Below are 27,025 nucleotides of genomic sequence, written 5' to 3' on the forward strand. Positions count from 1 at the left end.
ATACTAGTCGACTGATGCCGTCAGCCGCACAGAGCTCAACCAGCGAACATTAAACATTTCACATCCCACCACGGGGGACAACAGTTAACAACTTAATACGCTGCTTAATACGAGAGCAGAAAGCCAAATCAACAAGGCTTTTACTTCAGTTCTGCCCGGAAATAGTTCCACTTTGAGTTTTTTAAGAGGGATTTTTGTACTATTATGAACAAATGAGATGGTGAGACGGAGTTTGTTTGCATACATATAAAGTGAGCATGTTCATATATGTTTATACTTTAATTCAACTGCACATTTCGGGCTTGGAGAGCTGTTTTGAAGAAAATTAAATTAAAATAGCAAACACTAAGGCAAACTAAATGGACTCCAGGCAGGTTTCAATGTGTAATACACAATCACATGAACCATTTATTTGCAAAACAACAACAAAACTGTTACAAGAAAGAAAAACCCAACTCATACTGTACGTTTTGAAGTTGTTTTATTTGAAAATAAATAAGTCAGCTTGGATATTTCAACAAATCTGATGTATAAGAGTTGGACAAAAAGTCGTACCCAACCAGATCCACTTCAAAGCTTTTCAGGGGCTTTTGATCATATCATCTGATCTTCACAGCAGAGCTTTTCTCGTGTGGTTTGCGAACTCTTCGTACTTGTATCTAAGAAAAGCAGTGCTCTATAATTTGCATACACTCCACAAATCGTGTGCCAGGAGCACAGGTAACATAGTTTAAGAGCGACAAAGTAGAGTGGAGGTTGTGTCCCATGTGTAACCAGAAGTCAAACGTAACCAAAGAGTTGTTTTTGGTTCTTCAGTGCAATAACAAACATTAGATGAGGATAAACTGGTATTATATTGCTCTTTTAAGATTTCAATTTGTTATAGTAAGTTGTGAATGCCAATATGTCGTAGAATAAAGCAAGTTAACTACCGGACCAAGCGTCGTGTTTTTCACAAAGTCAGGTAAAATAAATGCTGTATAAGAGATACAGAAACCAGTGAAACAGAATATGTGATGTCATCATTTATTTGTTATACACTGTATGCATTTACAATCATAATAATCATAATAGTAGAATATTTACTGTGGAAATCATTTTAGGAGTATTGAGGAACCACAGAGGAACTTGTTTTTCAGATAGAGGAAGACAAAAGCAGCTTTCTATCTCTTCAATATTTTGCATAGTGAAAGGAATGTTGTTGTTGTTGGCAGAATATATTAGCTGTAGCAAGCTAGCTACCACTAGCTTCCAGCTACGGCTTCATGCTGATTTATAGTTACAAAGCTTCAATGTAATACCACAAATTACATTCATAACTGGGAAGACTCCATCTGCTGCAGAGGATCCTGTTTTACGCATAAAAACCCCAGAGCAGATACTAAATGGGCCTTCTGGGAAGCTTGTCAAAAATGAACTTATAACATTAACTGATGACAGCTTGAAAACATTTTCTTTGACATGTATCCAGTGCAAACTTAAAGCAAGTAAATAACAGTATGAAAGGTGTGAGGCGTGATAAATAAACTCTGCTGCTGTCAGATTTGTCTGTTTCAGAATAACATATCTGTGTTTACCTTGAAGACAGGCAGTTATAAAAGAGCCCATTACACTCACTTAGTGTTATTGTTAGCATCTCCAGGGTCCCTGTTGCAGTTGTATCAAATGAGCTGCTGCTGTATTCTGGAGGCCATTTTGCATTTCTCCTCACAAGCATTTGTTTTAATTTGAATCAGGGAGGCTGAGAAATGGCACAAGTGGAGGTTAGAGATTTCGAACCTTAGCCCAGGGGATTTAGTTACTTAGTTACTTACCGCATATTTTCATATCTTCCTTTTTAGCCACCATTCAAATCCTGGCAAGTGGTGGTAATTGTAGCATTGGGCCGAAAGACACAGACTGCAGGCGGCTTAAATACATCTCTGATAGAAACAGCCGGGCTATAAATTGCACTGCCTTGCCCCAAAACGGAACAAATCTAAACCTTTGTAGAGACATTAGGGAGGTAATAATGTTTGTCGGATGCTGAGAAATAAGAGAGCACAGTCGAGATCATATCCCTGGAAGCATCTTTTAACTGTAGCTGCTGCAGCTTTAATCAACAGGCTACATATTGTGCTGTGTAGCCTGTGTACTCTGTGTCCAGCTATACAGAATAAAACATTATAGACTGCAGAGCTCTAAAGAGCAAGAGCACAGAGCATAAATATTGTTTATTGATGTAACATAGCTGCACTCACTTGGACAGTGTCTTAATAATATTTGAAAGCTATTATCTTTATGGCTGTGTGTGTAAGTGTGTGTCTAGATTGAGTTGAATTGTGTTCCTGGATGTACACTGTAATGAGGGAAGCTGAGGGCTTAATGCCAAATACACACACACACACACACACACACACACACACACACACACACACACACACACACACACACACACACACACACACACACACACACACACACACAGTGTAACACTCAGGGGCATTGACAAAAACACACAAAGTTACTTATCTTATACACACACATGTACAACATAAGATCTTCTAGACCTACACAGGAGCTTCTCTCCTGACCTCTTTTTTTCTTTCTCTCTCTCACACAAACACACAAACTTAGCACATCTCAGCACTCTGTCCCCAGCACAGAGTGTATAATAAGCGCTATGATGTGGCATCATCACAATAGGAAGCTAATAGGAGAGTAATGGACTGATGCACGAGCTGCCTACTCCTGATATCGCCTCTGCACAATGTCACACTCTGTTACATTGTTTCCCCTGATGTTGATGAATTCACGGTTATTGCATATGTTTGTTATAAAGGTGTGTGTGTGTGTGTGTGTGTGTGTGTGTGTGTGTGTGTGTGTGTGTGTGTGTGTGTGTGTGTGTGTGTGTGTGTGTGTGTGTGTGTGTGTGTGTGTGTGTGTGTGTGTGTGTGTGTGTGTGTGTGTGTGTGTGTGTGTGTGTGTGTGTGTGTGTGTGTGTGTGTGTGTGTGTCAGCTGGACAGAGTCATCTTCTGTGTGTTCTTGCCGACGGATAAGGAGCTGTATATGAAGACCCTCCCGCTCTACTTCCCTGCTGGTGAGTTTTGTCTTTCACACACACACACACACACACACACACACACACACACACACACACACACACACACACACACTTGCCTATCTACAGTGATGACAGCTCAGCTCAATTTAGCTACACACACAAACAGAGACACACACAGTGGTGTGACAAACACTCTGCTCCATCCACTGTGTGCTATTTGCACATCATTACATTAACACATGCGAAACACTCATTAGATCCATAATAGGGTATATATAGCACACTTAATTGTGTGTAAATACATCAAATAAACATGTACTTTGCTCCCACCCCCCACACACACATAAACACAGTGACATGATAAAACCTCTAAATACACAAAATGTAGAAGCAAGCTGCTTGAGCCTAATTGTTTGCCAATTGATTTCAATGCATACAAGCACACACACTTGAGCCTAATTATAAATGCAATTATGACATGTGATGTTTATGAGATATACTCGCATAGCCTTTTTCATAGCTGACAACCTGTGAAACATTGTTGTTATTTGAACCGATAATTAATTTAATCAATTAAATCTATTTGAACACAAATTTAATTTGTTCTCGTGAGCAAAGACAGTGTGTTAAATGTCAGATATGATGCAGGGCTACAAAAATAACATGAAAGTTGTGTTTGGAAATAACTTTAGTTATTCATATTTTATTTATTATTTTAGATTTATTGCATTACTAAAAATGAGGCATTCTTACTTCCCATTTCTGACTTATTTATTATAACAGCCTTTCCTGAGATGAATATATAGTACTACTGTAAGTGCAATCCACATCACAAGCTTGAGGATCATAACCAGAACTTCAAACATATTCATCATTTTAAAACTATCTGTGGTCCAAACATTTAGCGGGCGACACGATAAAGAGGTCAAATAGGTTCAATAAATATGCCTTTTTGAGAAGATGATGAGTACTGAGCTGGAGTCAGGAGATGGTTGGCTCTATTTTCTTTTGTGTCCCGTTTTAGCCCATTCATGTGGATGGGTTTGTTTATTGATAGTTCGTAGATAGCTATCTATCTATACCTAACTGCTAATGTGCATGAGTTATTCTTCTTCCTAAGAATTTAAACTGTTACCAAAGAAAAGTGGGTGGATTACCAATCCCACTGATTTGCATATATCCCTGGATAACTAGATTTAATCAAATATGTGATCTGGCTATCAAAACATGTACATACAGTGTATGAGAAACTTGAAGTGATGGTAGTGACGACAAGACTCAGGGAAATGGTTTGCAGTCACTAGGTGTATTTCCATTTACCTTTGTTTAAGCCTGTGTTTAAAAAGTAGTAGATGGAAACATCCACTCAAAGAGCCCTCTAAAAGATTTTAGAGGGCATGGGTGAAATGTGCATCAGAAACATGTCAAATTCAAGACTCTTTTTTTTTTAGATCACCCTTCAACCATGCAATGACCCCTTTACAAGATGAAATAACGCACCTGTATTTTCTTTGTCACAACTTTCCTGAAAATTCAGTTATGTCGCTTCATTTAGAAACCTACTTTGCCCAGATATTCTAATATCACTCTCAGGAATTAAGCAAATAAGTACTGTATGCGTGAGTGTTTTTTTTTCCGTTTTCTTTTACTTTTATACTTTTCTTAGACACTCATCTGTGTTTTGCTATAATTTGCTCCTTTAGCCTGACCAATCACAGCAGCTTATTGTTCAGGTAACCAGCATGGTGTGTGTCAAAAATAAATAACTACAGTCTGTGTGAAATATAAAGCTGTGTGCAGACTGGAAACCCTGACATTTCCTCGAACTAGCACACTTAACAAATATATTTATATTCAACACTTCAGTTGAATATAAATGTTTTTTTCCACTGCTGACCTCAAGCTGACTAGTACAACAAACGCTTGCAGAGGAAGAACATATTCAAATCCATTTCCTCTGGAAATTAAAGTAAAGTGAAAAAATAAATCAGCAACCATGTTGTAGGTCTCCAAGGTTCCTCTTTCAATTTCAACATTTTGTCTCACACGCTTTTCAAAACGAACCGAGAGAAAGTTGTGTGCCTTCATTGCAGATTAATCTCTGTGGTTAAATGAAGTTGAATATATATGTGATATTCATGTTGGCTCAAGCTGTGACATGGTGACTTCACCCATTTGTTTTGATTACCCCCGTGATTGAATGCCAAGCAGTCCGAGCCCCTAAACATGATCAGTCATTCACTCAATTATTCAAATTAAGCATTGGTATTACAACTGTAGCCTTAACCTCTAATGTCCTGCTGTACCGCTGCTATAAATCAAACTCACCTCCCGAGGTCTCCCCCATCTCGTACTTTCTGCTTTTATAAAACTGTTTTTTTCTTTTTAGCACACAGCTGCTATCAAACCTTTCCTCAAAACCAACAACACAATCAGAAAGCGCCTGCAAAAGTTCACCTTCGCGTTTTACACAGCTGCTCGCTTAAAATCTTACATTTAAATGAAATATTCAATCAATCAATGTTTATTTATATAGCCCAATATCACAAATGTTACATTTGTCTCAGTGGACTTCACAGTTTGTACAGAATATCAGTATGACAATACGACACCCTCTGTCCTTAGACCCTCACATCGTACAAGGAAAAACTTCCAGAGAAAACCCACAGTTTAAAGGGAACATGGGAGAATCCTCAGGGAGAGCAACAGAGGAGGGATCCCTCTCCCAGGACGGACAGACGTGCAATAGATGCCGTGTTATTCAGGGAAACTGAGTCTCATGTTGTCAACACACAGTAAGAAGGTGATGTAAACAACTGTGGACCTGAATTAGTGCCTTTACATCCTGCCTCTGTTTGTGATCTTCACCTTACAAAGCAATCAGTCTTTATTAATTACATATTTATCAGATTTGTTTGATAAAAATAGTAGCTCACAACTAACTGAAATAAGAAAAATGTAACCCCAAAGAAACATTAACCACAACAAACCCACTTTCAACAATATCTTGCAGCTTGAACTCAACAGAAAGACAATGCATTGAAATAGGTTTGACATTGAAATTAAAGCAGTGTCGTGTTGCATTTTGAATGAAAGGAGGATTCTCATGGTCTCCGTGGCAGTAGAGTGAAAACAACAAAGTACTGCCTCTGGGCTCTCAATGCATCTCTCTGTATATAATTGATATGCATGCTGCTATCAAGGCTTTATACTGTATATACCGTTTGCCGGATGCATGACATTTATTATAATTGTCGTACTTTTACAATCCCATGTTTTGAAGATGTGTTGCCAAAAAAATCTGCAGAAAAAAAAGCACACTTCATTATATAACACAAGATGTGAACATAACATAAATGTGCACAGACATACAAGCAGTGAAAGCAGACTGAAAGAGAACAGAGGAGCTTCCTATTAAAAATAAGAGAGGAATCCAATCAACTCTGCTGCCGTATCTCCAGCATAAGCTTTAAAGTCACACATTGGGTTAAGAGTCTTAATATTTTTGTATCTGTTTGCAGACAGATCCGACCAGTAGTGCCGATACAGGGAAGAGTTTTTCTCCCGTTTCAATGTCGGCCTCAATGAAGATAAATTGCTAAAAATAATGGGATCACGCTGCGATGCCCTTTAACTCTACTTTATACAACAGTCTAAATATGTAAGAGTTTACTTAGAAGTGTTTTGTGGATCAAATGTTGCATTGACCATGTTAAAGAATCGACTTCACACTAGCCTGAAGTATAACTAAGAGTAAGAGCCTGAAGGATGATATTCTAGATGTTCTGACTGTCAATAAGTGCTATAAATATGTCAATCCAACAATGACTTGATAATATTAATAATAACATTATATATTCAAAGTCGGACTTTATATTTGTTTTTCCTCTCAATTTGGAAACTATTATATATGCGAATGCCGTAAATAAATAATTTTTGAGTTCCTAATTATAGCTGTTAGGTGTCTAAATAAATGACTTTACATTATGCAAATATAACCCTATCGGCTTTCATGTATCTACAGAAAGTCCACAACACTCCCAAACCAGGTGGGGGTGGCAGGAAGCGGCAAATAGACCACGCCCTCTTAGGGCACAAGGAGTGATAAGTAAACCATTTCAAACCATTCCCAGAGCTAATAATAGGTCTTCTTCGTGTTAGAGCATTTTGATATTAGACTTGTATTTGTCAGTAACTTGACGTCATGCCTAGACTTGCAAATGTTGTGTTTGCCAACATGTTTGCTTAAATGTTTGTGAAGACATACAGTAATACACTAGTGTTGTGTTCACAGCTTGTTCTTTTGCCCCTTGCTAACTACAAATAAATTAAAGCTGCTTAAAGTAATATTAGCTTTGATGTAATGTTCAGATTATAAAGTTATTTTATACTATCAATAAATACTGAACCATGCAACCATCCGGCCTGAGAGACAGAAGGCCGGTTTTAATTCTTCTTTTATGGGATCAACTTTAGCTTCCACTCAACAAACTCCAGTGTCAAACTGTGACTTGCATCAACTTTTCACCTGAAGCATGAAATCAGCACTTTCACATCTTCACACAGGCTGGTTTACTGAGGAGGTCATTTTCCAAGACATGCAGGTGTGTCCCTCTTTTAAAAAGAAAAAAGTCAGCACTTGCTGTTGTGTGTCTTTTTCCCTAATGGATGTACAGCAGATTTTGAAGCAGCAGTGAGCGAGCAGCAGCGGTGCTTGGCTGGTAGATGAAGCGTAACTGTCAGTGTGTGTGAAAGAGCGGCTGCAGGCAGGCCTCCAAGGCTACACTATAAACCTTATGTGTCTCCAACACCTGGTCCCACCCACACTGGCTGGCTGTTTGGTGTGTGTGTGTGTGTGTGTGTGACTTTGCATGTTGTTTATTGTGTCTCGAGCCATGTTGGAATAATCCGCGCTAACGGATCCCTCTGAAGCCACCAGACGATCCAGCCAAAATGCAATTAACCGCTGCAAAGATAGATCTTTAATTTGTCATTGTACAGGTACAACGAAATTAAAATGAACTCAAGGTGTCAACACGCAACAACAAGACAATATGAAAACAACAAGACAATATAAAAACAACAAGACACTATAAAAACAAGAAGTCTGTTTGTCCGGGAAGACATGGTACAGAAGCGCCTGCCTGAGCGCAGCCGTACGTGCATGACCAAGGCAAAATGCTCTCTCCCCTCGTTTTACAAGTTCATATTTTTTCTCTCTTTTCTCCCACAGAGGACACAGTCAAGAGTAAACTCTAAGAGAGTCAATTTGGTTGCTGTGGATACTCGCCGCTCAACATCCAGATTCTTCCTCCTCGAGGTCATCGCAGATCAAGACCTTTTTGGATGATTGCTTTTTTTTTAAGTGCACGCTGGCTCTTCTGCAGATGTTGATTAGTTCCTTTGTTTTCCCCACTAATGGTTTAAAGAGGTATCATGATGAAGGTTTGAAATGACATTCATAATTCCTGTGAAAAATTGACCCTAGGTTTCACTCTAACTTGACCTTCATTGTCTGTGATAATTGGCAGCTTTGCATCAGCTATAAGTTATGTGTCCTGTGCCATTTGAATAGTTGTGTGTGTGTGTGTGTGTGTGTGTGTGTGTGTGTGTGTGTGTGTGTGTGTGTGTGTGTGTGTGTGTGTGTGTGTGTGTGTGTGTGTGTGTGTGTGTGTGTGTGTGTGTGTGTGTGTGTGTGTGTGTGTGTGTGTGTGTGTGTGTGTGTGTGTGTGTGTGTGTGTGTGTGTGTGTGTGTGTGTGTGTGTGTGTGTGTGTGTGTGTGTGTGTGTGTGTGTGTGTGTGTGTGTGGCAAAAGCTTATTAAAAATAATCACACAGGCTTCTGTTGTGTTTGAATTGATTATGTCTCGGGATGCGATATGAGCCAGTGAGCTGTGGCTTCACGAGGGAACACTTTACATGAATATTTCTCATTTAGTTTTCTCGCATCTCAATGTGGAAGAGACGGTAAAAGTGGATTTGTTTATCAGGCAGCAGTGGAGGAAAGTAACTAAGTAAATGTGTTCAGGTAATGTACTGAGGTTGTTGTTGGTTTCTTCAGTAATTCAACTTCCATTTACTTTGTACCTCTAACCCAATTCCAGGGATTTTACTGCATTTTAATTATGTAATCCCTGTCTGTAATATTTATTTACATATCTGCATTTGAAAGATAATAATCTTTCAGATAAAAATACACAATATATAAAGGTCATGTATATATTGGCAGTTGTAGCATCAGTAGGGCTTGCCAGCGTCATATGGTTTTCGTGCATGGTTTATTTTTCTCTCCGTGCCTTCTCTCTTCCTCTTTCCCGGTCAAAATGTATGGAGATTGGATTGGCAATCATAAATAAAGCTTATGACAGCATTTTGGGGGAAATCAGGATGATCATCTCGCTGCACAGCATGGAGACCCATTTGCACAAAAAGCAAGCTCAAATCCATCATAATAGCAAAACCTCAAAAGACGATGAGATGGATAACACGCATGGCGTCTTTCTTCAAGCTCAACAGGTATTATGTTTGGAAGGCATATAGCTGGCTTGCTCTTGCCGTTCAGGAGGCGGATGTTACGCAGAGCCATTCACATCATATCAGGGGGATAATGTCAGTAATTCGAGTATAATCAGGGATGTACTATAAGAACTGGATATGGCGCCGTCTGCTCTTTCCGATTTTGGAGAATGGCCACATGCGTCTGTTCAGCGAAAAAATCTGCTCTGAGAACATTTTCTCCAACGGCCACAACTAAAAAAGAGATTCCTGTAACACTGAGAGACACCTTGACCTGCAACTGGTTGATAATGTCTCTTCGTATTGTGAATCTTTGCTCCTTGAATGTAATGTCTTTTTTCACAAATGTCTAGAGAGGAAAAAGCGATAAGCAATCTTTGACCTCCTCACAAAGTAGAGACCTGGCCGACTAGGGGTTTGTGGTTTTGACCAGCAGGAGAAACACTAATGCAGGCCTCAAAACCCAAACTATTTTTTTGTTCATATGAGCCAGGCAATCAAATCTCATTGGATTGGTGTCATTGTGACTGTAAAAAAACAGACCTTGCTTATCCGTGTGAATAAGGGTATGAAACAAAGACATATGGGCTAATTTCTAAGTCACAAGGACCCCGGGTAATGTTAGCACGGTGCGAATAGGGCATTAAGTTCCTAACATTATTTGAGTAAAAACATTCTCTGCCAGCAATATTATTGTAAAATGTTTCACTTGTTTAGCTTTGCCTCTTCTTTTGCACAGCCACAGCACCTGTTGTCATTTTTAACAACAATCACCAATCCTCCCCCCTTCCCTCTTCATATCATTTGTGTCTCAAAGCTGTCCAATTCCTCTCCACCCTGGCTCCCTGTCTGCTGTCAGAACTCACCATATGTGTGTTTATGCAAACGCCATCAAGCTTCTCCCCACTGCGCATCTGTATGAGTTTGTAATTGTTTGTTGCAGGATATAGCCCCAGTTGTCCCGCCCCGCGACTTTCATCTGCCAACAACCTTCTTTACTGATACCACACTATCTGCCACGATGGTGCAGACGCACAGGGAGGAGGGGGGTGTCGTGTTGGGACAAAGGGGAGGAGAGGGGCTGGGGGGAATAAACTACAAAGTGGATCAACAGGAAATTGGGAGAAAGCCCTCTTGTTTTATAAAAGCTTCATCTGTCACAAAGGGATTGTCTTTTCCGCGTCTGAGCTCTTTGATTCCTTCTCTGTCCGGGCCTTCTTCCTCCTCCTTGTCCCTCTCTACTCTCCAGCATGGTGCAACAAAATAAACAGATGGAGGAGGGAGGGATAAAGAGACGGAGAGAGGAAGGATATAGGAGTTCAAACTGAGAGGAGATGAGATGATGCCGAGCCGGCAGGAGGATGGAGATATGGAGGGGAAAAGAGAGATGGGAAGCCTGATGAACTCATCTAAAGACGCTCTGGGTTTTTGAATAAGCAACAGACTGTGAATCTACTCCGACCAGTCACTCTGAGTAATGAGAGAGAGGGAGAGGATGAAAGGATGAAAAGACAACAAGACTCATTATCCTCCGACCAATTTTCATCACTGTCCCGTCAGTAATCTCTCTCGCTCTCTCTCTCTCGCTCTCGGACTCAAACGGTCCACAGCTCTGTTTGAGATGACAGATGAAGAACAATTATGCTAACTGTGTCGTTAACTTGAAGGCTGTTACCCTGCCATATTCCTGAGCATACAAAGATAATTCTGTAGGCGCTGGAAATGACTCGCTGCACACGGCCGCTAACGTGTGTGTGTGTGTGTGTGTGTGTGTGTGTGTGTGTGTGTGTGTGTGTGTGTGTGTGTGTGTGTGTGTGTGTGTGTGTGTGTGTGTGTGTGTGTGTGTGTGTGTGTGTGTGTGTGTGTGTGTGTGTGTGTGTGTGTGTGTGTGTGTGTGTGTGTGTGTGTGTGTGTGTGTGTGTGTGTGTGTTAAGAGCAGTGGTGGATAGTAATAAAGCAAATTTACTCAAGTACAGTGCTTACATTTTGAGGTACTTGTACTTTATTTGAGTATTCTCAGTGTATGCTACTTTATACTTCTACTCCACTACATTTTAGTAGCCAATAATGTACTTTTCACTTCACTACATTTATGTGACAGCTTTTACTAATAACTTTTTTCAGTCAATTACTAAACAAATGTTGACCTATATTTATAGGTTAAAATATCCAGCAGCAGTATTTACATTTATTCAAATTAGCTTTACAACTACCAGCTGTGATAAATACATATAAATAATAATGGTAGTAGCCAAGCAACTCAATATATATGATTCTGAGAGCCATTGTAAACAAGGAGTACTTTTGGTATTTTATTTTAATGCTGATGATTAGTTTACTTTTAAAATGTATTACTGCTGTCTTTACTTTACACATCTAAGTACTCTTTCCACCACTGCTTGAGAGCCTCAATAGTTAAAGTGTGTGTGTGTGTGTGTGTGTGTGTGTGTGTGTGTGTGTGTGTGTGTGTGTGTGTGTGTGTGTGTGTGTGTGTGTGTGTGTGTGTGTGTGTGTGTGTGTGTGTGTGTGTGTGTGTGTGTGTGTGTGTGTGTGTGTGTGTGTGTGTGTGTGTGTGTGTGTGTGTGTGTGTGTTGACGGCGTTGAACTCTCAGGTGTTGGATGAAGAATTATTTCAGTCTGATGACTGCTGCTGCTGACTGTGTTCCTTGCGCTCTATTACTGATTACTGCCTTGTCAACATTTTTCTTGGCACTTGAGAACATACTCTAAAATGTGAGTGTGTTATATGTGAATTGAAGACAATTAGGTGTTCAGCTGAAGTTTTTTTATATTTGTATTAGTTCTCTCAATGCATTTCATCATGCTGCGTGTTTGCCGATCAGTTTGCTGTGTTGCAGACCTCGACAGTTCAGATCGTTGTATTGTTTTCATTCAGTTCTCTTATGTCATATCCTGTTCAGTATGTTGCTTTGTTTGAACTGTAATGGGTTGCATTGCATTCCTGGTGCGCTGGAATTTAGATTTATTTAGGGCTGAGTATATATACTTTAAGATATACATAAAGAAGAAAATCAACCAGTGCCTTAAAGGGAACATCCACAGTCTTCCTCCTTCAGTTATGTGTGTGACTGCCTGTTGCACACAATTCTCTGCCTCTCACTTCTGGCCTGCTAGCCTCATGTCTGCAGTGTTGGGATGTGTTCTCCCTGAAGAGCCCTGCAGGCTGCTGGCAGACAGGCGCTCCTGCTGTTCAGATTCAGGTTGTCACACATTCCAGGTGGGAACCTGAATAAAGAGCTTTGAATTAATAGGTTTTGCAAAGTGACAAGATGAGGTATTCTTCTGGATTCTTGTTAGGAAGAAGCACTTTACCAATAATAATAAAATAGATGTTTTTTAAAGGCATTATGTAACACAATTATGTGATTGCACTTAAATGTGGGGTAGGTAAGTTTGAGAAACCGGCTCGAGATACACTTGTTGTTATATTCCATGGAATGCTCTTAACATCCCGATAGCAATGAATATCTTAAGTGCTTTGACAAAAAATCCATTAAAAAATGTCATCTGTGGAAGCCGTAGTACTGTAAAAAGCACGACCAATCATTGTAGCCGGCCCGGCTAAAATGACTGGATGGCCTACCTGCCTGTCAGCCTCCCATCGGGGCACAAACTTATCTCGTGCCCTCATTGGTCATGTGCGCGTTCGTGTGTGTTGGAGGAGGGGCTCTGTAAGGAAGTGGCAGATTTTTTCCGGCTGTGTATTTTCAAATTTTAGCGATCTCGAGCTGGTTTCTCCAAAATTACCTACCCCACCTTTAATCACAATCCTTAACAGAAACTGTTACAAAGGTGGCTCATTGACAAAATGCCAATTAGCAGTGACAATCACCACAGTGGGATGCGAGCTCCACAGATTTACAAAAAAAGCAGTGTCACTTCATCATTTTGGGAAGTGTGACTTCTGTATTTTTCAACCAGACCCTATTTTCCCATGTTTTTGTGTCTGACTGACTAATACGTTTTTTTTTGTTAATGAATTCCAGTATAGAGCGGTACAGAGAGTGCTGCAATGTATGTTATCCTATCGGGCAATCACACCAGCAATGTTAGTCCACTAAAAGTGCTTATTTGTACTTCTGACATGCCTGCATTGTTTTTATTAATGTGTGAAACCTTATTCTGAAATCTCACGGCAACATTGAAAATATTTATAAACCGGTATTCAAGTTTGATCTACTCCAACACAACAAACTTTTCCAAGCCTGCACCATGGATAAAAGAAAAGTTGGCATTCAACTTTTATGAAGCTCATCATTGACCTTGGAAGAAGAAGTTTAGAAACCAATCTCGGCACAAAGTTTCTGTAAAAGTGTTTACATCCGTTCACATTGACAAGCGTTACTTTAATACAGGACGACCTATCACATCTGAAATAAGCATTGGATGTTAAATAAAACAAAGAAGAGGTTTTTATATCCATAAGTGAAGAAACTGTGAATGTGTTCATCTTTGTGAGCTTTTCAGCGTCCTACCTGTGTGTACACGCAATATTGTTTACGGTTTTGTTCATGTGTAAAAAACTCTTACCCTATATCCTAATATAAAATATATGATGTGTATTTTAATTGAGCAGACATATATGATTGATACTTACACCGTTTAACAGACATGAATATGAGTCAACGTTTCACATTAAATGTGCTTATACAGAGTAAACAGAAAATAAATAGAACGTCTGTCATTGTCCAAAAACTCGCACTGTATGTCACAGAAACTACAGCAGATGTTTAAATGCAGGCAGAAAGTAATCTTGCACCACATTATTTATAGAAACTTGCAATACCAAGATATATTAAAATGTAAACTGAATAGATATCCTCCAGAGTTTAGAGACCGATCTCTAATATGTGTGTGTGATAAATATACCTTTCTCTGGAGACATCAGCATCTCTTGGCTGCTTTTGCTTTGTAGCATTCCCCGCAGATTAAAATACAAATGTGGTAGAAACTGATATAAATCCTGTCGGGCGACATGGAGACCTGTTTGAAGAGTTTCCCGACACATGTTTTCATTGTGCTGATGTCAAACAAATTACAGGGAAGTCAAATGAGTCCTGACGTTGCTAGAGTCAGACACGGGAACCAATTCAAGAAACCGTGCCGAGCTCTGGACCGTGGCTAGGGAAGAGTGTAGGGTATACAAATATGTGGTTTTGTGGGCAAGCAATCAGTATGTATTAGTGGAATGCTTCAGGCCTTTTGTTTTTTATTAGGCAGCAAAAAGTGTGAGGAAAACAGCGGCCGGCACTCAGAGAGGATGAGGATCCGGCAGTTAGGTGAGATGGGTGATGTGTATGTATGAGGCCGTGATGGAGCGAGAGAGGAGGGAGGAGGGCGATGTTTACGGGGGGGGGGGGGGGGGGGGTAGCGAGGCCAGTAAACTGCTTGTGAAATGAAAATGGCTCTTTAGCAGAATCCAGGACACTTGGGCGCTGCACTGGATCAATGTCTCTGATTTACTGCCTGAAAGCCTGTCAGAGTGAACGAGACGCAGAGGGGGGGGGACAGAGGAGGGAGGGCGAATAAGGGTGGACGACGGACAGGGAGAAGTTCGAGTTTAGAGGTAGAAGAGTCCTTTAATGGAAGGAGAAAGAGGAGAGACGAGGAGCGGTAAGGATGGAGAGGGAAATTGTCCATCAGAGTGACAGTGCGAGGAGGCCGAATCAGAGGGATTGCTCCTTAAGTCCTCACGGCCGAGATACAAAATCAATCTGTCAAGGCGATGGGGAAGGGCAATCTTGTTTTCTGCGGGGAATTGGTGCGGCCATTTGGGGTAAAATCAATAGGGGACACATGGCGCTTCTTAAATCCTTACCGTCCCACAGAGGCCAGCCATATTGACTAACAGGGGCACGTACGTAGCAGTACACAAATCTTTAACTTGACCTGTCTTCAAGAAATCTGTATTCTGCTGGTGTCCAAAGCAGAAGGTGGTGATTTCAGCTGTGCACTCAGGACATGTATGTATATAATAGTAAGAAGACTTTGAGGGGAAATAAACAGTTTGTCTTTCTATCAGGCCTGCTGATGAGTTGTCTGTGAGTAAAATATTCTATCCATCCATCTCTCTATCCATCCATCCATCCATCCATCCAGTGGTAGCAAATCATCTGATGTCAAATCATGTTGGTAGAAACAACATTTGAACTGAGCCATGTATGATTTCAAAAAGCTGACTTCAAAATTAAAGAGATATCTTTTGAGTGTTTGCTACATTGTTTACTGTCATGACCACTGATGTCAGCGATGTGTGGGTGTGTGTTTGTGACAATGTTGTTGTCATTTTGTTCGATTATCTAAACTGTGTGCATGAAGAGAGGAGTGTGTTCCTGTAAATATCTCTACTGCTGAGCTGGTGACACACACACACATATATACACACACACACACACACACACACACACACACACACAGGTAGTCCTCTGGGCCCGGGACGACAGGCAGGGCGTCACGACAAGAGTGTTTTCCCGCACCCTCGGGACACGGGGAGTCTGGGTGGTGGGATGGGGGAGTATTTTATTTTTATTTTGAGTGTTTAATGTATTAAAAGGGGCTGGGGTAATGAATTATAATCTTTAATGCAGAAACCGATCGATACCACCAAGAGAATAAATCAGCTTTTACTGAGAGCGTCAAAGCCCCTTAATACACTAGGGGAGAGAAAGGGAGTGCATGAGGGAGGAGGAGGAGGAGGGAGGGACAAACTGTTAGGGGAGGAGGAACGATCCCGAACCAAGCAGGGAGAGAGGAGGATGATGTTGAAATAGAGGAGGGGGGTGTGGTGTAAAGGGATGGGGGAGGGAAGTTATAGATGAACAGACTCACCTTTGGGCTAACCTCATTGAGTAAAAGCCCGGTGAGAGCACGGAGATTTTGACAGTTTTGTGAGGAGGCGAGGTTGCCGGGTCAGCCGGTGTGTGTGTGTGTGTGTGTGTGTGTGTGTGTGTGTGTGTGTGTGTGTGTGTGTGTGTGTGTGTGTGTGTGTGTGTGTGTGTGTGTGTGTGTGTGTGTGTGTGTGTGTGTGTGTGTGTGTGTGTGTGTGTGTGTGTGTGTGTGTGTGTGTGTGTGTGTGTGTGTGTGTGTGTGTGTGTGTGTGTGTGTGTGTGTGTGTGTGTGTGTGTGTGTGTGTGTGTGTGTGTGTGTGAAGTCAGATCTCCTCCCTGACTTCTGTTGCCTGGAGCAAAATATAATTAATTGAATAACACCACCACTTCTCAATCAAAGATCACAACGCTGCTCTCTACGGCCGAACCGGACGCCTCCCTGGGAGAAAATGCCCAACAACAATTTATGAATTACAACTTTGTATTAACCCAAAGTGAAGTTTCTGTAGTGTGTGTTGATTTTTAATTAACCAGACTGCAGAACAGATCTGGGAAGTGTTGAAAAACAACTTAATATGGATTCAGTTAAAAGTTGCATACATATGAATCTCTGAAAGCACAGGGACCCAACACACATCTGATGCACCTATAAGTATTTAGGATGCCTAGCCTGTTCAGTTAGTGGACTAAGTGGTTTCAGTGATGTTTTTAGTCGCTGGAGGCTATTTAGAAAGACACATTAAAATGTGATGCTCAGGCAAGGACTGGAGGTAAATCAGTGGAGGGGGAGATGAGGAAAGATAGAGCTGTAGAGGTAGAGAGAGTTTCTTTAAAAAAAAAAAGGAAATAGAAATAGAAAGTGAGACATAAAGAAGGAGGCCAAAAGTATTGAAAAGGGGAGTTGACAAAGTGATGTTCGCTGATAGTGTCACACCCCTCAAGCGCTCAATAATTAAGCAGCTGAGCAGACTCTTGAGATCCAACCATGATGTCAAACAAGGCAACCATCCATCATTCATCCCTTTAGGAATCTCGGGTGGCACTTAATCAGTCATCATGTGCCAAGACTTTTACTTTCTATACTGCTTTTCTTTGACTGTTTTTGTTGTTGTTGCTGCTTCTTGTGTTGCTTTCAACGACAAAGCCTTTTATCAAAAGATACTGTACCCTTTGAAAGAAAAAATAAAGAAGGGTCAAATTCCAAGTGAATTGTGTTCCTGAGTTTTCTTCTTTGTCCTTTTCAAGTGCACCTTTTTAAGAATTTCTTTGTTTAGTTTCTAAATGACAAAAACAAAACCTGTGGGCACTCTTACTGTGTGCGTAACCACAAGGCTCCTTTGTTGTGAATGTAAAGCCTTACCTTTCACTTTTTTGTCAGTGCGGGCTGTCTGTCTGTGTGCCTGAAGGCGTGTGATTGTTGCATTGCACTCATAAGCCTCTGAGTGACTGGCAGAACCAATATCTTGCTATCGCTTTGCCCTGCTCAGGCGGCTTGGTGTGCAGCTCCCGTCATGCATCTCAATTCCACTAACACAATGTTCGGAGCCCGGAGAAGGGGGTCTGCTTTTTGATTAATGTCACCATGACAACTACATAATTCATGAATTGTATTAGCGACCCATTTGTCATTTGCAAATCATAATTAAGGATGTGTGTTTTGGGGAGGGCAGGCTTGTGAGCGAGCGTCAGCCTGCCATTATCCTCACTGTTGTCTTGTGCACTCACACACACCTACCGGAAACTCTGACGTACCCTCGTCCTAATCTGGCAGGCACAGCTCTTTGGAGGCTGCCTGTTTTATACGAGGGCCTTTTTAGCTTCGTGATGGACTCTCAGGTCTGCTCATTTGGAAAGCTGCATGCTAATTCCCCTCTCTTCATCTCTCTGTCTGTCGGCAGAGGCCACGGCCTGCTCCACACTGACACCATTTGGTGCAATAGTGCAAGGAGTTAAAGAGGATTCTCATTAAAGCACTAGTGCAGATAATTTGCTATTAGATAAATGACTGGGTTTACACAGAAACCCTAAAATTAAGTGGGATTTTCAGCCATATGTGAGCCAGATGGAGGGGTTCATCCATGTTTATCCCGCTGTGCACAGATATGATCCAGGGTTACAAGGAGCTTTATCATTATTTGCTTATACCATGAAACCTACCCTCAGTGATGCCTATAACTAGACTGCAGATGATTGCAATTAATCTAATTTCTTAGTTCTTTGTGTCAATTACAGCGATTTTTCAGCTTTCGATTTGCCGTTTATTGAGCTAATATTCCACATTAAAAAGCATCTGGTAATTGTTTTCTTTCTATCTTGTTTAAAGTCTTATGTGAATGTGTATTCAGTTCTCAAAATATACAGGCTACGTTTCTGACTCTTAAAAAGGAAGGGATCACAAGGAGACCCCAGCATTTTTACTTCATCCCATCAAGTTTTATGGAGGACAAAATGAAGCGCTTCTTGCACTGCACTTTAAATATATGGCATCCCTTTGATTTTCCTAATGTCTTCACTAAGTAGGCTACATGTATATGGGAGGCCCCATACACGCTGCAGAGCTGCTGTTTGTCTCTGCTGAAGGATTTGTTGTGTGTAAAGAGTATGGAGCCCCAAAACCAACAGATTGTAGTCAAGTTTTAAGTAAAACATGTTGCTGTTTACAATAAAACTGTCAGTCAATAATTAACATAAAGAAAAAACGAAGTTGTATAGTTACAAGTGCAGTAGGGGAGAGTGGGGTAAGTTGAGCCATTTTTTAGTTATGCTGTCCTCTAAGCAAGGAGAAATTACACGTAGTAAAAATGAAAACACACACCTATAATTCAGGATGTAAAGGAAAAGTAATCGTACAAATGGTGATACAATTTCATACATCTTACCAATCAAAGACAGGGTAAATTAAACTTTAAATGTAGCCTACAATGAGCTCTTATTATCAACTTGGCCTACTTTCATTAATTTCTCCATTGAAAAAATGGCTCAACTTACCCCAAGGCCCATGGTTCACTTTTATTTAAAAAATAGCCTAGCATTACAATTCAGAGTCATCTTTAGCTTAATGATTCACATGGTTTAATACGTTGCCAACACATCAACATACAATATGTTTAAATCTGGATACTTTTTTCTATATTTTCTGGTCACTTGATTACAACTATAAGGCGTTGCCTGGTTACAGGGGGTGGTTCAACTTACCCACTGGCTCAACTTACCCCCTTCTCCCCTATTCTTTCACACACACATACGGGTATTGGGCCGAGTGCGACACCGTACTTCCGGTATCCGCCATTTCACGCGAGGTGCAAGCAGAATATCATAGTCTATTGCCTTAATCAATATCTAGTCAACTCTAAAATACCACATATATGCAATGGCATGATAATATTATTGTGACAAGTGAGGTATTCACCTGGTGTTTCCAGAAATTAGACGTAGATGCAGCCAAAATCGACGAAGGCCACTTTCAAGGTTCGTTTTTCCATACATCTGCAGGCAGTCTGTAAGGGCAATCCGACAACCCACACAGCTCTAGTTCACGCTGGTAACGACCTAGAGCACACCCCTCAAGTCCAGAGATGTAATCCGAAGACATGCAGCGATTTCTTCGGTCGTTAATTCAGAAAAAAAACCTAGTGCGCTCTGCCTGGCTACTTTAGCTAGCTGTTTATATTAGCACCTCCGGATATTAGCACCTCCAGGAAAATGGCGTATTTATATATATATATATATATATGGCGCGCGTTGCATTGTGGGTAGCTCGTGACGTCACTGTGTGTGAAAGAATTGGCAATGGCAACTGGCAAGTAGCGCTAACCAGTAAACTTAGTAGTAGCATGTTGTCTAAAATATTTTAGCTGATGTAACGAGAGATTAAGCTGAATGTTGTTCATTATGATTAAAATTACGTGAACTGGCCTCTCTAGTTTTATGACTAAAGATAGCTTTAGCAAGGCTGCTAACATTAGCTGCAAAGGCTCGGTGTGTTTAGCCAACAGTGTTTTCGGTTAAGCTAGCAAGCAACACAGCTTTCTACTTTAAACAAGTCCTCCCAAAAAAAGACAAAACACATACATATTTTGTTAGGGTAAGGGAATGGTTGTTGCTGTTTAAATAAAACCAAAGAGGACTTTTGGTAGGAAATGGTTAGCAAACAGCGTGTGTATGTATTAAAAATACATAAATCATTACATTTGTACTGAAAAAAAAGTATGAGTAAGGAGATGTAAAATAAAATGATCTTGCATTAACATTTTAAATGAACTACTCAACAGATATTTTTGGTAAGAGGTTAAATAACACAATTATTTAGTTATATATTCAGTTTTCATCAGTGACTTGTGCCCAATAACGCGTGCAACATTTTGTTCGTGTTTAGGTTACACCAAACTAAATCATTGACAGAAGGATTTATTCTTTTTCTCTTGTATTCTCTTTTATGTATTTAAAATTACTAGAAATAAATCATATATAAAAATGTCAAACACACAAAGAGCTGCATCAAAACATTAGCCAGGAGCATAAAACATTATTTTCCTTTTTTGAGTCGGCTCTCTCAGGTCGTTGCGGTTTCATCACTGGAGGGTTGGCCGTCTGGAAGTCAGAACAGACCAACAGGCGCACGCATGTTTTATAAAAATAATATTAGCTCTACTTTGTGTGCCTGTTAATGTTATGGCTGCTCTAGGCATGGTCTTACTTTACAGACCTATTTTTATTTATCTCGAGTTTATACTTGTTACTTATCCTTTTACAATACTGTGCACATACAGTAGCATACTTGCAAACACAGAAGAACACTTTAAAACAATCTGAACAAGTCATTTATTTATTTTAATAAATGTACAGTTCTTTCAGAAAAAAACATAGGCATGTTCTTAATATTTTTTTTCCCTTAAAAAATGAAATATTATCAGACACAAATCTGACTAAATGACTTGTTGAGGAGAGGTGTTTGAAAGTGTAAGTACATCGTCCTTAATCCACTTTCTCCACCTCACCTCTGCCTTCATCCGCCTCGACACTCTCCTGACTGTTCAGCGGTGCGTCTGTGTTTGTTTCGCCTCCCTGTCCCTCCCAGAGGACACTGGAGCTGCTGTGGTCAGAGCGCACCCTCAGGAGGGGCGGTGTTTTGTGGTCCCCAGGACTGAAGGATTGGGAGACTCCAGAGCCTCCTCTGGTCAATCCAAGACCCCAACCGTGGCGGGATCCCAGTTTACGACGGGCCCCGCAGCCAGAGCGCGGGGATGGAGTCCCGGGAGCCGAGATGTCCTGCTCTGTCTGGGACGGAGCCTTTCTCAGGGGAGAGGGAGAGACGGGAGCACTGCGGGGGTCTGAAACAGAATGAGATGAAAAGATATTAGTACTTAAAACCCATATGTGTACAAAGGCGAGGGAGGTGATGTATAGGTGATAATATTTTTGACATCAGTAAATCATTGGCTCATTTAATCAACATTATCTTTTGTTTTCCTCTATGCTTTAACTTTCACCAGGTGGGACTAATCTACAAACATCTTCACAGCACAAATCAGGAATGAACATAATACATTTTCTTCAGGTGCAAATGCAATTTCAAGGACATCAAACAATTGCGGGTGCAGAAAATAAATTAAAGAAATGTGATGGCTGTGGCTCATGTGGTAGAACTGCTCTTTCATTTATCATAGGGTTAGTAGTTTGATTCCTGGCACATGTGGTGGTGTCCTTGAGCAACACCCCCGAAAACATAAAACACTGACAATTGTTACTGTTGGACGGACGGGAAGCTCTGTCAACCATCGGTCTGTCTGTGTGTGGATGTTTGTGAGTGTAATTTTAAAGAGCCCTGTTCTGCTGAAGAGGAAAAGCACTGTGAATTAAGTGGTATTAGATGTATTTGTTGTACTGTGTACGTATTTGATTGTGTTGTTTACTGTGAATGTATTGCTGTTAGGCCCTTGAAGATTGTTGTCTGAATTAATTGATTTGTTTGCAAATGAGTGTCCACAATGGGGATTAATAAAGTTTTGTAATCTAATTCAACCCCTTATTTTGCAATCATAAGCAGTACACCAACAATTCTATGCACATGCTTTGGACCTGTAGTTAAGTTAAACACACATGTTAAGTATTTAATGTATTTAAATATTAGCACTTGCTGGTCTCCACTGTACATCTACAATCAGTTTATAACCCATAGCAGATCTCTCACAAAGTTGAAATCTCCTGAATGTGCCCATAACACTTTCTAAATCCAGTCAGATGTTTAAGTATTTCAGCACCTAAAGAGTGGATCAGTTTACCTGCTGATGTTTAGTCTTGCTGCAGCAGGATTTTTCAAATCCAAAATAAAGACTTCCTTTTTCACTGGAGCAATTTCTTAAGTGAACAAACCACATTTTCCCAGACAAGCTTGTTTGTATGTGTGTGTTATGATGTATGGATGTCTGTTTACATCATTTGCAATAATATTGCTGCTGTTATTTGTATTTGTATGTATAGCACTCGAAACCGCTTTTGTATAGTGCAATTAAAATAATTAAATGTACCCATTGTCAAATGCGATTCTTCCTGGGATGCATCAAACTGTTTTTTATGATGTATGGCAGGGCTATTCAATTGGCGGCCCCGGGGTGATATTTACTGGCCCTTTGAGTATAATGTTAAAAAGTAATCTACTTTTTTTTCCTTTTTCTTCAAGATTTGTTTTTGGGCCAGAGTGCCTTTATTCCAGAGAGGGTGTTCAATTGAGATAGAGGGGAAGACATTGCCTGAAAACTTCTGCGGGCTCGGGTTTCGAACCCACCTACTCGCTGTAGTGACAACTCCTGTCATTTATTGCATCTCTGCGTGAATGATTAGATCATTTCACCTAAATTAAATCAAATTAAATGATGTTGATGGTTAAATTAGCTTCACATGTAGGCCTACTGAGTTCTGAACTTGCCATTTGGATCTATAAAGGCCTTGGGGCTATGTTGTTTAATTTAATTAAACACAATATATGCACTCCACTATGCTGTTGTAGTATTTACTGTATCTGAAGCTCTTAATACGATTGCTCATATTTCAAGCCATCTTTTTCCCGGCCCCTTGATTTGGATCATTTTCATCAACCGGCCCCATTCCAAACTAATTGAATAGTCCTGATGTATGGTATGATTTGTTATGGTGAAAATGTAACTTTAAAATCAAGTTGTGTTCATAGTGCTATAAAAACTGTAATTCTAGGTTTATTAAAATGCATAAAGATTTTTTTTTAATTCACAGTTGAATAAACAGCTCAACGCGGAAGCCTGACCTTTATGTTCAAAAAGGCAATCATAACATTAAACATTAAATTATGTCAAATTTAAATATTTTAAATCATTCGTCATTTCTTAATGTTAATTGGATAAGGAGCTGCTGTGGCAGACCTTGCTGTGCCTCGGTGCATCAGAGAGTTGTTAGCCTGGCTTCATCCTGAAAGCTGACCAGAGACCAGGGGTAAAGGTCAAGTTAACCTGACATAAAGCCGGCTGGCCTCGGGGTTAAATGTGGGTGTTATGGGAAATGTCACCTCAAACAGACACAAGCCATGAAGTGCAATATATCTTGACTGGCTCGATGTCTAGGCTGGCTCAAACAATCTCCAGATTAAAATACAAGTCATTTATTTATAACAATTAAACTGGGATGTGAATATGTGATTTCTGTGTAGAGATATAATCTATCTGAGAAACAGGCTCAATAAAAAGCTAGGAGTCCTCTTGTTGAGGAACAGAAATACCTCCCAGTGTGTGTCTAAGGAAGCAGGCTTTAGGCGGTATATTAAAAAAAACGATGTGAGTGAAAATAACATTAAAAAGGGACAACAACAGTATGTCAAAAAGAGAGAAAGGAATATCAAAGAAGCAAGTTTGGGCTTAAATCTTGGCTTTGAAAGTGTCTGCAGAGACCCTTTCATCCCTCTCTCAGACAGTAACATTCATTCCACAGTCAAGATGTATAGAAAGAGGATGAAGCCTTGTGAATCCTTTGCTTTCAACAAGTGGTTAGCAGAGAAAGCCGGCCTCAGTAAGACTCGGCTCTCTGCAGGGAGAAATCTTAGCAGAAGAGAGCGGTATCAATGCAGACCACACTTGGTAGTCATGAGATGATTTGTATGCATGCCTGTAGCCTCGCTTGATGGGGTGAGTATGTGAGCATATCTTTGTGAAAACCATTCGGCTGGTGTTGTGCGTGTTTGAGAGAAAGAGACGTAGTGTGCTGGGCTGTGTGTGTGTGTTCGTGTGTGTGTGTGTGGTATCACCAGGGTGAGGTGTGTGTGGGTCTGATGTAAATTCAGTGCTGTCGGCCAGGTTTTCCACGCTGCCTGCGGCGGTGAAGAGGGCGCGTCCGTCTCTTCCTGCTCCCCGGGGTTTGATTAGCTTCTTCATCCTGTCCGCAATCCAGTTAGATTTCCTGCGAGAACACAGAGGACAGAGACCATTTACAAACACGGGTGGGCTATAGTAAGTGTGTGCATGCTCACAAAAAAGCCTTGATTTTCCAGAAAATACTTGGAGGATGCCAAGTGTAACAAGGGCTGCATGTTTTCAAAATGGGAATAAAATGTCGCTGAAGGTGCCAACTGTCATTTATTATGCCAAAAAGAGCACTGTAACAAGATGTCATGAAAATCCATTTGGAAATGTTATAATTTAAATGTCACTACGATATTAATTGGTAGCACTAGAGACAAAATGCATGACACTTTGGCAAATGTGTACAACGATACTAATGAATAAATGTTTGTTTATGTAAAAAGTATTTCCAGCTGTCCCACAAATGTAAAGTAAGCTTTATCTGGATGAATTGGGCGTTTAGCTGAAGTGACAGCAATATATGAACTGAGATGATTGCATCCCAGTTTACCAATTTATTTTCTTATTTTGATGGATTTCTGGAAACAAGCCCTCATGAGAGGCAACACTGATATCCTCCTCCTTAAATATATAATACCACACAAGGAACAAAAAGAGACTGTCCTGATACACCAAGGTTAGTAGACATGATGGAAACCACAATACAAAGGAAAAAACTATACATGGAGACAAAACTGTATATATAATATTATATGACATTCTCCTAGAAAATCAGCTATCATGCCAGGTTATTTTACCTTATTGAATAATAACATGTAAAAAAAGCTTTCGATCATATGGATTATATAAACTTACCTTGTAACAACTCTGAAACCTCAACATCTTACAGAGCAGATTCCAAGTATGAAGTGCAAATGCAGGCTAACAACCAACACAGTTTGTGGCCCCAATTGAACATAACTTGTGCACAAAAAATACAGTTGTTATTCTATTCAGACTATAAGGTAAGCTTGAATGTTTTATCACTTTTTAAGCAACATATATTTGCAATACTACCGTTATTAGCACATACTGTACTATCAATGCTGTATTTTATTCTGTATTGCTGTTTTTAGTCCTCTGTGTATCTTTGTTTTGTTGTGTATGAGAAACTGGAAGCCTTAATTTCCCTCTAGATCAATAAAGTATCTATCTTTTAATGTACTGAGATGCACAGAAATAGTAAGCTACAGTAAACGGTGTAAAGGTATATATATTTCTATACAGTACTTGGCTTTGCTTGATGGAGGTTGCATGCTCGGCTCGAGGACCCTATACTGATCCATAATCTTCTCCACCAATTTCTGCTTCTCCCGACGGAGCTCGCTCAGCTTCTCCCTGAAGGAAAACACACGAAGCATCAGCACAAAGCAGCTAAGTAGGAAGGCCTGCTTCATTCAGTTCATGCATTCATTACCCGTTGATTATTGCGAGGCTGATGGCATATGAATCACCAAGTTCCTGTAAACTCACTACAGAGAAATGAAGCATGCAGTGTTGTTTTTTACTTGATTCTCTTTAAACCAACAAATCACAGACTGTGTGTGGAACGTAATAATAATAATAATTCAATTTGTATGACATCTTTAAAAACAATGTACAAAGTGCAAAAGCAGGATACAAGGCTAAATATCAACAGAAAAGCCGAACAGTGAGGCCAAATAAAACTATATAAATGTAAAATACTATTATATAAAACAATAAAAACATGTCAATCAAATGAATCCAAAGAAAAATAAAAGAAGCAATGACAAGATGTTGAAAATGTGTGGCTGTTCAGCAGAGGGCTCAGAGATTGAGCTGTGGTGTGAGGACAAACAAAGCAGGACTTTGATGAGAAATAGCATGCCACAGAAAAGATGGCTTGGAAAAAAAAGATTCTCAACGAAAGTCTGACCGCTGGTTACTGACGCACAGCAGTGAGCGGAAAAGATCAGGAAGGTTATTCAAGGTGAGCAACGGTCAGTACAAAGGCTCGGGTACATTTTTAGCCATGCTAGCGGCATGAATCTAGGGATGACATTTGGTCCGTTGTTCAGCGAGTACACCGCTGTGGTCAAGACTGAAATATCTCAACTATTGGAAAAATACTGAAATGATACTGAACAAAAAATACTGCTGTGAACAATACGAAAGCAGGGTCTGCACCATAAAGATGATTATTGATTTCCGGTTCCATGCCTTGCCATAAAACAGAAGACACATCTTCGTATATTACAGATTCACATTTTATGATACTGTATTACCTTATGTAT

At 40.2% G+C, this 27,025-nt stretch overlaps 2 protein-coding genes across 4 annotated transcripts in view; one reads left to right on the forward strand and one right to left on the reverse strand.

Annotated features, from left to right (window-relative positions):
* Positions 1-8,685, forward strand: part of macrod1 (mono-ADP ribosylhydrolase 1) — a 130,220-nt gene extending 121,535 nt beyond the window's left edge. For 2 of the 3 annotated variants that reach the window (XM_034092877.2, XM_034092879.2), the window contains 2 exons: positions 2,999-3,080; positions 8,278-8,685. In XM_034092877.2, coding sequence (XP_033948768.1) covers positions 2,999-3,080; positions 8,278-8,303 — 108 coding nt within the window. In that variant the 3' untranslated portion in view covers positions 8,304-8,685. Of the gene's footprint in view, positions 1-2,998; positions 3,081-4,747; positions 4,778-8,277 lie in introns of all 3 variants that reach the window. The other variant, XM_034092878.2, reaches the window with a different exon arrangement.
* Positions 8,686-21,216: 12,531 nt separating this feature from the next.
* The window catches only part of ccdc88b (coiled-coil domain containing 88B), a 40,638-nt gene continuing 34,829 nt past the window's right edge, over positions 21,217-27,025 (reverse strand). The window contains exons 23-25 of the mRNA XM_034092582.2: positions 26,001-26,108; positions 24,677-24,828; positions 21,217-21,737 (exon numbers count right to left, since the gene is read on the reverse strand). Of these exons, the coding sequence (XP_033948473.1) occupies positions 21,382-21,737; positions 24,677-24,828; positions 26,001-26,108 (616 nt within the window). The 3' untranslated portion in view covers positions 21,217-21,381. The remainder of the gene's footprint in view (positions 21,738-24,676; positions 24,829-26,000; positions 26,109-27,025) is intronic.

Source organism: Pseudochaenichthys georgianus, chromosome 10, assembly GCF_902827115.2.
Source record: "Pseudochaenichthys georgianus chromosome 10, fPseGeo1.2, whole genome shotgun sequence".
Classification (NCBI taxonomy): domain Eukaryota; kingdom Metazoa; phylum Chordata; class Actinopteri; order Perciformes; family Channichthyidae; genus Pseudochaenichthys; species Pseudochaenichthys georgianus.